We start from the raw sequence: 12398 nt of genomic DNA, 5'->3' as shown, positions 1-12398 counted from the left end.
CTCTGCAGAACTGCCTCAAGAACAAGATTCATGATGAAAAATGAACTCTGATGCATATTTGTTCTTACAACATATTTCTATCAGGTGACTTAACTGTCCGTTTTTTTGTGAACTTCTATCAACAGAACCCCCCCACCCTACTCTCGGACTCCTACACATACTCTCTCTTTTTGATACAGTATATGTCTATATCTCCAGGAATGAATGAAAAACTCCCTCCTAGCTGGTGTGTAACTGTAGCATTGTGAACTGTCTCCGGGACCACCACCACCCCTCCAGCAGCTCTCAGTGTGTTGTGACTGGGGAGGAAATGGCAGTTTACCTTCTGCTGTTCCTCTGATTGCCCCTAATCTGGAAGAAGTGCCTCCCTCAACTTACACCAACAGCACTCTTCCTCACTCTTCCTCACTCTTCCTCTCCCCCAGGCTAAGACAGAGGGGTGACTCACCCCCCCCCCCCCCCCCCCCCCCTAATACTGGGGAGCTTACATGTTATATTCAATTATATACTAACCTTCATGCATGTCTGATTTCAAAGTGCTGTCTGCATCTTAATTCCCTGGTGCGGCTGCCGATATCTAGCGTTAAGTTCTCAACGTCCCATCATTATTTTGGATTTGGCGCTGCGAGGCATAGCATAATGTTTTGTAATATATGTACTAATACAGGAAGCTCTTGTCTACAAACAATCAATATATTGAAAATAAACAGAATTGATTTTGTTCTGAGGGAGTCATCCATCGCTATCCACATATATACATATCTATTTCTAAATGTATTACTTATTGATTTATGTAAATGCAGGCACAAAGACGCATGTATAACAGTCATGACACACCACGCCGCTGTAAAGGAGCATTCCTCTCAGAGCCGCATAATGTCTGAGAACAGAAGATCATTTGCAATTGAAATGGTTGAAAGGGATCGAAAACTCAGCAGTCTCATGGAAAATGGAAAACGTACCCAAGCAGTCTTGTGAAGCATGGGTGCTGGTCAAGGTAAAGCACCTTGGCAGAGAGAAAATATAAGAGGGAGAGGAGGGGAATAGAGGGATGAGAGAAAGTGAATGTCTGAAGAAGAGCAGACGAGCCAATCAAATGTGAGATAATGTGGTCAGACCGCCCAGGATGCTGCCTGTCACTGTGTGGGTGTGTGTGTGTGTGTGTGTGTGTGTGTGTTTGTGTGTGTGTGTGTGTGTGTGTGTGCGTGTGCGTGTGCGTGTGTGCATGCGTGCGTGAGAGTGAGAGAGAGAAAGAGAGAGAGGGACAGTGAGTGAGGGACAGTGAGTGAGAGAGAGGGACTGTGTGTGTGTGTGTGTGTGTGTGTGTGTGTGTGTGTGTGTGTGTGTCTGTGAGTTCTGACAGGTGTGCGTGTGCATGGCATGCATGGGTGTGTGAGCAGACTATTTCAAGACATGACTTTCACACACACCGCCTGTTAACCTCCTCTTCACTCTGTCTGATCTGATCAGACACTGATCGATGGACTTTCCTTTAGCTGGAAGAAGGAAAGACAAGACAATGACCCCAAGCCACTATCATGTCTTTCAAGTGACCCTAACAGCAATTAATCAGCACATCCCAACAGATGTATCACATGTCCTAAAGGTGGACATTTTCCCTGGTTATTTCCTTGACTTCAGGACTACAAGGCTATGACGACTGAATGAGCACCAGAGCATTAACTGAAACATCATCCACACTACTGGGCGACCTAGTGTATGAACATAATGTATGTTTAATCAGTGCCCTGTAGCACATCAATGCCTCCCGTTACTCCCATACCTTTTTCATTAACTTCAGCTTCTGAACTGTAAATAAGGAATCGTGCCATTGGCTCTTACTGTGAGTTATGAACATGGTCTCTGACTCCCGCCTCTCTCTCTCTCTCTCGTCTCACCAGGACCCGACCTGTGTGGTGAGCCCAGTGATCGACATCATCAACATGGATACCTTCGCCTACGTAGCAGCTTCCTCTGACCTCCGTGGAGGTATGGAGCGACAAGGACTTGACCTCCCCGTCCTCAACGCTATCACCACACCCATGTCCCTCTCTCTGTCTCTATCCATCTCTGTATCTGTCCAGCTCTCTGTCCAACCCTCCTTTTCTCCATCCCTCTTTTCATCCCTTATCCCTGACCCCATCCCTTCCTTCTTTCCATTTCCTCCCCCAGGCTTCAAGGTCTCCATTAACTGGATAGTAGAGGCCACACACACACACACACACACACACACACACACACACACACACACACACAGCCAGATGAACAGCTCCAATCAGTGTTCCCAGAGAACTGGATAAGACAGCCAATGGGGATAATAGTCCAAGGCCTTCTCAGATTGGACGTTTTAATTATTGATGTAGCCATCGCTCATAACAGGAAAAAGATGTGGTGTCAATAGAGCCGTATGGATCCACTGAAAGCCAGCCCTGCCTGCCTGCAGACTGCTGCGCCAGCACTCCTGGGTCTGCTCCAAATCAGACCCTCTCTCTGTCCCCTGCACACACACACACACACACACACACACACACACACACACACACACACACACACACACACACACACAATATCACGACTCAGGATAAGACCCAGATGCAGACACAGGAGGTGGATAGTTTGATTCTAAGATAATTTATTATAACACAGGGGGCAGGCAAAGTGCAGGTCGAGGGCAGGCAGAAGTTGGTAAACCAGGTCAGAGTGGAGCAGGTACAGGATGGCCGGCAGGCTCAGGGTCAGAGCAGGCAGAAAGGTCAGAACCGGGAAGACTAGAAACAAAAACTTGAGAACAAAAAGAAACGGGAAACACGCTGGTACGACCTGACAATACAAGATGAACTGGCAACAGAGAAATGGAACACGCAGGTATAAATACACAGGGGATAATGGGGAAAAAACGTGAGACACTTGGTGGGGGTGGAGACCAGCACAAGATAGGTGAAACAGATCAGGGTGTGACACACACACATACTGAGACACCTACACAGACACACTAAGACGTGCACACAGACACACATGTGCACGTGCACAAACAGACACACACCCACGTACTTTATTAATAGAACAAATATTCATTGGCTCTCTCATGCATATATTTGAAGACATCAAGGGCACTGCGTCTGTCTCAGGACAGGATGGGAAGGGCTATTTAAAAGCTCTTGTGTAAAGCCTGATAAAGGTCATTCCCAAGGTTCAGCCCAGATCAGCTATTAGCCAATGGGCTGGGGCCCATAATTAATCATTAGAGTAATTAAATAGGAGATGGTTGCAGGAATGGTGGTTGTAATTATTGACAGTGTTCTGCCAGAGATTAATAAAGCGTGTGATGAAGGAAGAGGCTGCTGCAGCGTTTTTATAATCAACCCCGCCATTATAGTTCATAGTCCACCCTCCTTCTCACCCCCTTCCTCCCATCATCCTTTTGTTGTTAGTCGTTTGGTCCCCTTCTCTCTGACCTGCAATGCTCTCCTCCTGATCCTCCCCTCCCCTGACTTACCCTCTCTCTCCCGCTCTTTCTCTCCCTCACCCTCCCACATTCCCAGTTCATGTTGTGATTATCTCTCTCTCTCTCTGCTGCAGGCTTCGACTGGAGTCTACATTTCAAGTGGGAACAGTTGTCTGCTGAGCAGAAAGCCAGGAGAGCTGACCCCACCGAACCCATTAAGTAAGTGAAGGGAGGCATGAAGACGGATATTACGGGACGGTCTGGCCTGGCTGCAGAAGAGAAGAGAGTATAGGGACAGAGGGATAGAGGAGGGGAGTAGGGGGTGCCTGCCTGACAGCTCATCCCTCCGTTCCTAAGTCCAGTGGCTGGCAGCATGCAGCCATGTTTTTTATTTTTCATCTGATGGAGCAGAGTGGAGGAACAGTGGAATGAAGTCTCTCCCTGTGGCCTTTCACTGCACTGTGATCTGAACAGTCCATCAGGGAGGAGAGAGGGAGAGGCGGACTAGGCAGCAGCAGCAGCTGGAAGAGGCAGTTAAACCAGTGATCTCTGCAGAGATAGCAGCAGCACAGCTAATGAGGATGCAGCCCAGAGAAGATCAGAGAGGGGACCGGACCACAGCCAGTTAAAGCACCTTTGCATTATTTTAGCCAAAAATAGTTGATCATCTTTAATCCTCCTGGCCCCGGATGGCTCTGTATCCAGGGCAGGTCATTTTAATGCTCGGCTAGAATGATTGATTGATCTCTCTCACACATCTCTCTCTCTCCCTTTCAGTCTCTCTGTTCATTTCCGGTAATAATTATTCTCCAGGTACAGAGATAAACAACTTTTATATTCAAAACACTGGCACACATTTCTATGAAGGAACATATTTTCTAAGAAAATACTTGATACTGTTGTCAAAATTAAGGCAGGGTAGTAACATTATGAGTTGGAATGATGGTAAATTGTTTAGCTATCTAGCTACAAGTCTAAACAAAAGACTCCACTATGCAAGCGACCACTTCACTGTACCGTTTCACCTTCTGTATCCTGTGGCATGTGACAAATAAACTTTTATTTGATATAGTGTGTGTTTACCAGAGACGGTAATGTGGAGAACAACATGACCTGCACTGAAGTCAAATTAGGATATAACGTTAGGCCAACGAGTGTCTCAGTTGCCCCAATTTAAAACATTGGCGGCTAACTTAACAAGCTAGAAACTAACCATAATATTGTTTACAAAGTTGCTTTTAGTTACCTGGTTTGCTAGATTGACATATACTAAATTCATTTGTAAACGGATGGGTTTATTGGTGTTAAAATACACCAGTTATACTATTTTGGACCACCAGGCCACTGTCTGTTTATACTTTTACAAAATTACAACAAGTTTGATGTCGGACGACAAAAGAATGTTTATGATGTCACTGTATATAGATAGACATGTCGATAGACGTAATATAAACCAGTATTTAGTCTTGAAATCATTGGTTGTTAAGTATATTACCGTACTCACTATGTTTAGCCTCAGATGTGAACCCTTAATGAGATGGGTGGAGCTAAAGCTTAAGAGGGTGTGAACAATGCTGAGTGGGTGTGGACAGGAAGAGCTCTCCAGTAGGTGTACCAAAACATTGAAGGGCCATTTTCTCAAAAGTGAGCTTACAAGTTTATCAACTTTCAAAGCAGCAGTACTTTCTCGTTGTTCCTCCAATGTAGTGTTTCTAGCTCTGAGTCTACTTTTATCCAATGTTTAAAAAAAATTGCTACATATGACCAAATCGAGCCGGTCGGTCACACATGTGTTTCCATCATGAATATTCACTGTGCTGTGCGGGGATTGAGAGCCTTGGCTCCTGCCAATGAGCGCTGGTGAGAGTGTCAGAGATGCTAGGCTGTGGGCTGCCATCTTCCCTCCACTTGAGAAATGAGGGAATGAGTAAGATGCGTCCCTCAGTCCTGCTCAGAGCAATCTGTCTCTCATCTTCCCTCCTCTTCTCTTTCTGTTTTCTTTTTTTTCCTCCCCTCGTCTAAGTTTCCTCTTCATACTTCTTTACTCAGCTCTCTGTCTGTACTTCCATCTTTCATTTCTCTCTTATTGTGATAAATTTGTTCATACTATTTCATCCTTCCACAAGATATAGTCCCGACACAAATCTAGGGTTGCTAGAGACTCGACCCAGTCGTTCGTTCTAAATGTTGCATTGCCATACTGGCTGGCAACGTTCTTACCCCTTGCTTACTAGCTAGCCATCTACGGCTAACTTACAGTCACATCAAAATGCAGCCAGAATAACACCAAAGTAGCTGCATTTGCTTTTGTTTTCTAGTGACATTTATTTAGATACATCCATAACAATTAGCCAATGAGGCGCGATTTTGCCTGACATAGAAAATATACTCTCTCGTCAGGACACTTGTTCAGAGGAGCTAACCAACAACACAGCTACAGTAACAGAATCACTTCAAACTGAAGCTAGAAAGACTGCAAATTAGCTGTGTTCCATTTTACCTTTTTTCAATTGACATTTCTTTGTATATATCAATAAAAAATTATGCCAGCTGATTCATGATTTCAACTGGCTGAGAAAAGCTGTCTGTCTGTCTCGTCCCGACTCCCGACATGTTCATTACTATGGGACAGCAGGAGATCGAATTTGAATATTGAAACAATGTTGCAAATGTTAGAGAGACAGACGGTAAGGTTTATTCAAATATCCGCTGTTGAAAACGGTATGTTATTCTAAAAGAAATGTGAGATAATGTCTAGATGATTTTTCTTATAGCGTTCAAGTTATCAAGTTCATAAGTTGCCTGCCTGGGTTGATTAGACAGTGAATTGCACAGTCAGATGGAACAGAGTAGATGGGCATTTTAACGTCATAGATTTAGCCTGTGGCAACTTGTGGAATAGGTTTTTTAACCAATCAGCATTCAGGATTAGACCCACCCGTTGTATAATACCCTACATCCCTCTGTGCCCACCCCAGCACCCACCCCCTGGGGGGTGTTAGAATAATAAGGCCCTCTAATAGCCCAGGCACAGACCCAGGCCTGGTGGGAAGCCGATCCCACATCACACAGCCTGGCAGCATGGGCCAAGTGCCCAGACTGGTGCAGTGTCACATGGAGTCTGCTCCTCACACTGGTAGAGATAGACACACAGATAGAGACGTGTGGTTTCGGGCACACGTACACACACACACTTTTTAGCAGAGACCTACCAGGAGTGGTGGGACTGAAACTGAGAGGGTGTTGGAAGAGGCGGTGAGCTAAAGAGGCACAGATGGTTGGAGCATGGGGTTCCTGTGTGTGTGTGTGTGTGTGTGTGTGTGTGTGTGTGTGTGTGTGTGTGTGTGTGTGTGTGTGTGTGTGTGTGTGTGTGTGTGTGTGTGTGTGTGTGTGTGTGTGTGTGTTTCTGTGTGTGTGTTTCTGTGTGTGTGTGTCTGTGTGTCTGTGTCTGTGTGTCTGTGTGTGTGTGTGTGTGTGTGTGTGTGTGCGTGCATGCGTGTGTGTGCGTGCACAGTGTTAGAGAGAAGGTCAATGGAGACATATTATGCTTTGCCAATCACTCTTCTTCATTGCATCCACCCAATAATACACGTCACTTAAAGAGCACTGCTAACAAGACTCCGTAGGGCATGTTGAGTCACAAATGTGTCATTATCCCCCATCTTCCATCTCTTACTAGCCTGTTGCTCTCCTGTCGCTGCCGGCACATCATCACCCAGTCATTCAATCCCATCATCATCATCATCATCATCTGTTTGTCATAGGCATGTCATTTTCTGTCATTTCTTATCTCCAGTGGGAGGGGGTGTCTATTTATGGACAGTGTCTGAAAAAAAGTGGGATCTGAAAATGGAAGCAGCAGCAGTAGTTAATGGCAGACACCAATAACTAGGGAGGATTTGGTGATGGATGTACCTTAGGGTTTTACAGCATTGTCAAATTAGGTTTTCCTCTTGTAATACTTCCTTCAGGTCTGGCATGTACTGTACTTATGTTGCAGCAGGGGAAATATACAACAAAGGATGTCTCTTTCTGTAAAATAGAGAAGCATCAAGTTTTCTATTTTATTGTGTTTCTAGGCTGAATTTTCTCAGGTAGCCTAGTGGTTAGAGCGACGGGCCTGTAACCAAAAGGTTGCTAGATCAAATCCCTGAGCTGACAAGGTAAAAATCTGTCATTCTGCCCCTGAACAAGGCAGTTAACCCACTGTTCCTAGGCTGTCATTGTAAATAAGAATTTGTTCTTAACTGACAAGGCCTCCTCATACGCTATTTCTAACTTTATGCTGATATATAGTTAGCTGAATCAATAAATCATGAATCTTTATGTTTTCTACCAGAAATAGTAATGTCCTGATGCAAGACTTTAAATGAAGGAGGAAAACATGCAGCCTAAAGCTGTTTTCAGGGTGCAGCCAAGGTTCTCGCTGTCGAGAGTTGTATTTTGTCAGATGTCAATGTATCTATTTTGGTGCTAACTTTTTAAGACTCGAGTGCACTCTGGAGACATTATAAATTACCAGAGAAGGTAGTATTGCCTCAAGAATATTGGTCAAACTACACTGAACAAAAATATGAATGCAGCATTTAAAGTGTTGGTCCCATGTTTCATGAGCTGAAATAATAGATCCCAGAATTGTTTCATACGCACAACATATAATTTCTCGTACATTTTGTGCACAAATTTGTTTACATTCCTGTTAGTGAGCATTTCTCCTTTCTCAAGATAATTCATCCACCTGACAGGTGTGGCATATCAACAGGCTGATTAAACAGCATGATCATTACTGTACATAGGTTTTGTATATGGGGACATCAAACAGATGTCTCAAGTTTTGAGGGAGCGGGCTATTGACATGCTGACTGCAGAAATGTCCACCGGAACTATTGCCAGAGAATGTAATAATAATTTCTCTACCATAAGCCACCTCCACCTTCATTTGAGAGAATTTGGCAGTACGTCCAACCGGCCTCACAACCGCAGACCATGTGTAACCACACCAACCCAGGACCTCCACATCTGGCTACTTCACCTGCGGCATTGTCTGAGACCGGGGGTTTGCACAACCAAAGAATTTCTGCACAAACTGTCAGAAACCTTCTCAGGGAAGCTCATCTGCGTGCTCGTCATCCTCGCCAGGGTCTTGACCTGACTGCAGTTTGGCGTCTTAACTGACTTCAGACTTCAGTGGGCAAATGCTCACTTTCAATGGCCACTTGCACTCTGGAGAAGCGTACTCCACACAGATTAATCCCAGTTTCAATTGTAATGGGCAGATGGCAGACAGTGTGTATGGTGTCGTGTGAGTGAGCAGTTTGCTGATGTCAATGTTGTAAACAGAGGGCCCCATGGTGGCGGTGGGGTTATGGTATGGGCAGGCAAAGCTACGGACAATGAACACAATTGCATTTAATCAATGGCAATTTGAATGCACGGAGATACCGTGACAAGATCCTGAGGCCCATTGCCGTGCCCTTCATCCGCCGGCATTATATTGTGTTTCAGCATGATAATGCACGGCCCCATATCAAAAAGGATCTGTACACAACTCCTGGAAGCTGAAAATGTCCCAGTTCTTCCATGGCCTGCATACTCACCAGACATGCCACCCATTGAGCATGTTTGGGATGCTCTGGATTAGAGGTCGACTAATTAATTGGAATGGCCGATTTAATTAGGGCCGATTTCAAGTTTTCATAACAATCGGAAATCTGTATTTTTGGGCGCCGATTTGCCAATTTAAATTATTATTTTTTTTTTTTTAAAGTGTACCTTTATTTAACTAGGCAAGTCAGTTAAGAACACATTCTTATTTTCAATGACGGCCTAGGAACGGTGGGTTAACTGCCTTGTTCAGGGACAGAACGACAGATTTTCACCTTGTCAGCTTGGGGGAATCAATCTTGCAACCTTACAGTTAACTAGTCCAATGCAATAACGACCTGCCTCTCTCTCGTTGCACTCCACAAGGAGACTGCCTGTTACGCGAATGCAGTAAGCCAAGGTAAGTTGCTAGCTAGCATTAAACTTATCTTATAAAAAACAATCAATCAATCATAATCACTAGTTAACTACACATGGTTGATTATATTACTAGATATTATCTAGCGTGTCCTGCGTTGCATATAATCTGACTGAGCATACAAGCATACAAGTATCTAAGTATGTGACTGAGCGGTGGTAGGCAGAAGCAGGCACGTAAACATTCATTCAAACAGCACTTTCATGCGTTTTGCCAGCAGCTCTTCGTTGTGCGTTAAGCATTGCGCTGTTTATGACTACAAGCCTATCAACTCGCGAGATGAGGCTGGTGTAACCGAAGTGAAATGACTAGCTAGCTAGTTAGCGCGTGCTAATAGCGTTTCAAACGTCACTCGCTCTGAGCCTTCTAGTAGTTGTTCCCCTTGCTCAGCATGGATAACGCTGCTTCGATGGTGGCTGTTGTCGTTGTGTTGCTGGTTCGAGCCAGGGAGGAGCGAGGAGTGGGACGGAAGCTATACTGTTACACTGGCAATACTAAAGTGCCTATAAGAACATCCAAAGGTTAATGAAATACAAACGGTATAGAGGGAAATAGTCCTATAATTCCTATAATAACTACAACCTAAAACTTCTTACCTGGGAATATTGAAGACTCATGTTAAAAGGAACCACCAGCTTTCATATGTTCTCATGTTCTGAGCAAGAAACTTAAACGTTAGCTTTCTTACATGGCACATATTGCACTTTTACTTTCTTCTCCAACACTTTGTTTTTGCATTATTTAAACCAAATTGATCATGTTTCATTATTTACTTGAGGCTAAATTGATTTTATTGATGTATTATGTTAAGTTAAAATAAGTGTTCATTCAGTATTGTTGTAATTGTCATCATTACAAATAAATAAATAAAAATTGTCCGATTAATCGGTATTGGCTTTTTTGGTCCTCCAATAATCGATATCGGTATCGGCGTTGAAAAATCATAATCGGTCGACCTCTACTCTGGATTGACATGTATGACAGCGTGTTCCAGTTCCTGCCAGTATCCAGCAACTTCGCACAGCCATTGAAGAGGAGAGGGACAACATTCCACAGGCCACAATCAGCAGCCTGATCAACTCTACGCTGCATTAGGCAAATGGTGGTCATACCAGACACTGACTGGTTTTCTGATCCACGCCCCTACAGATATTCCCAGTCATGTGAAATCCATAGGGCCTAATTTATTTATTTCAATGGATTTATTTCCTATGAACTGTATCTTTGAAATTGTTGCATGTTGCGTTTCTATTTTTGTTCAGTGTAAATTACTCAGGTTCTTCAGACAGAGACAGGGAATGAGAAACCGCTGTGAGAAAATGAATGTGGAGAATATGTTGTTGACGCCAGAGAGCATCACAGCGTGTCTATTCTAGAGACAAGACGATGCTCCTCGTCTTTCAAAATGAGAGAATCAAAAATCTTTTAAAATGGCTTGCCTTGAAGTCAGCAACATGAGAGCTCTCTCTCTCTACCCCTCTCTCTCCCTCCCCTTTCTCTCTCAGCTCTCTCTCCCTCTGCACTGTCTGGTCGTGTGCTGTGAGTCTATTGTGTTAGATAGGCCCCAGTTGGCACACCGTGGAGGGCCTGGGTGCAGCTTCCGCCTGATAATGAGAAGGTATCCGCTTAAACTCTGCTTGTCAGCCAGTCCAGCCCGGGTTTGTCGCCGGCTGGCTCCTGTATCACTCAATCAATTTACATTTTACTCAGCGGCTCACACACACTCACTGAGACTTGCCGGGCCGGGCCAGTATCATTATTCACATCAGCAAGACTCAACTGTGTGGAGACGGATTTAGATAGGTTGGACTCTTCTACCAGCGACTTGGATTTATAATAATGTGCTCTTAGTATCGCCAAAAACATCACCAAACTACCTCATGTCTGACTGACATTTTGGTGGGAGAATATCCTATTTGGTCAATATTTCATAAAATAATATTCCCTGAGTACTCTCTCTCTCGCCTTCTCTTTCTCAGGACTCCCATCATTGCCGGAGGGCTGTTTGTGATTGACAAGGTGTGGTTCAACCACCTGGGGAAGTATGACACAGCCATGGACATCTGGGGCGGGGAGAACTTTGGTGAGTGAGTCAGCTGACTGGGCTGGAGCTGGGGGGATTAGGCTGCCTGAGAGCACCCGAGTGGCAGCAGCGTGTCAGTCTGTCAGCACTTATAGCCTGCCTCTATAGCTGACACCAGTCCTTCTGTCTGCTCAAGGGCGTTGCCTTCATGAGAACTTTCCTTACTAAAGTGGGACAGTTGATGTATTGTGTTGGAAGTTTTTGAGGGATACTCTCTGGGTTTGTAATGGTTATTTTACCACAGTCCCAAATCCCCAAAATGATCATTTTTCAAATCAATCAAATCCACTCCATATGTTGGACTTGTAACACTTACTGTTTAGTTGACTATAAAGTGTCAATGGTCAAGAAGACACAAATATTAAGCAGAATTTCTATGACCAATCAGTGTCCAGCATAACACCACACCACTGTCAAATAAGCTAGAGAGAGTGTAAACATTTCAGCTATTCCAGTCATAGCCTGGAGCAATAGGTTGCATTAGTAGTTCTCTTCCCTGCTTCATGTTTGCTCCTGTCAGGTACATCTGCAGGCGAGTTGTGCACAGCAGCCCGAGCTAACCGTGGTAGTGGTGGGGATGATTCATAGTGTGTTCCAGATTCTAAAAGGCCAGGAGGCTGACGAGTACTCTCCCATGTATCTCTGGCAGAAGGATGCTGGGGTTCATATATTAGACAGACAGGTTCCACTGTCTGTACTGCTGCTGAGGCTTCAGATCATTAGAGAACAAAGCAGAGACAGGGGTACAGTAAGACTTGAATAGGATGCTCTCTCTCTCACACTTTCTCTTTATCTCTCTCCCCAGTCTTTTTTATTTTCTCTCTCTCTCCATCTCTCTTTCACATCTC

At 44.5% G+C, this 12398-nt stretch overlaps 1 protein-coding gene across 1 annotated transcript in view; it reads left to right on the top strand.

Moving 5' to 3' along the window:
* The window catches only part of galnt14 (UDP-N-acetyl-alpha-D-galactosamine:polypeptide N-acetylgalactosaminyltransferase 14 (GalNAc-T14)), a 105604-nt gene that overhangs the window by 68413 nt on the left and 24793 nt on the right, over positions 1 to 12398 (top strand). The window contains exons 7-9 of the mRNA XM_021612019.2: positions 1902 to 1989; positions 3580 to 3664; positions 11447 to 11550. Of these exons, the coding sequence (XP_021467694.2) occupies positions 1902 to 1989; positions 3580 to 3664; positions 11447 to 11550 (277 nt within the window). The remainder of the gene's footprint in view (positions 1 to 1901; positions 1990 to 3579; positions 3665 to 11446; positions 11551 to 12398) is intronic.

The sequence above is a fragment of the Oncorhynchus mykiss genome, chromosome 8 (assembly GCF_013265735.2).
Source record: "Oncorhynchus mykiss isolate Arlee chromosome 8, USDA_OmykA_1.1, whole genome shotgun sequence".
Taxonomy (NCBI): Eukaryota; Metazoa; Chordata; class Actinopteri; order Salmoniformes; family Salmonidae; genus Oncorhynchus; species Oncorhynchus mykiss.
Note: the sequence above shows the minus strand (reverse complement) of the source record. Positions and strands in the feature narration are given on the sequence as shown.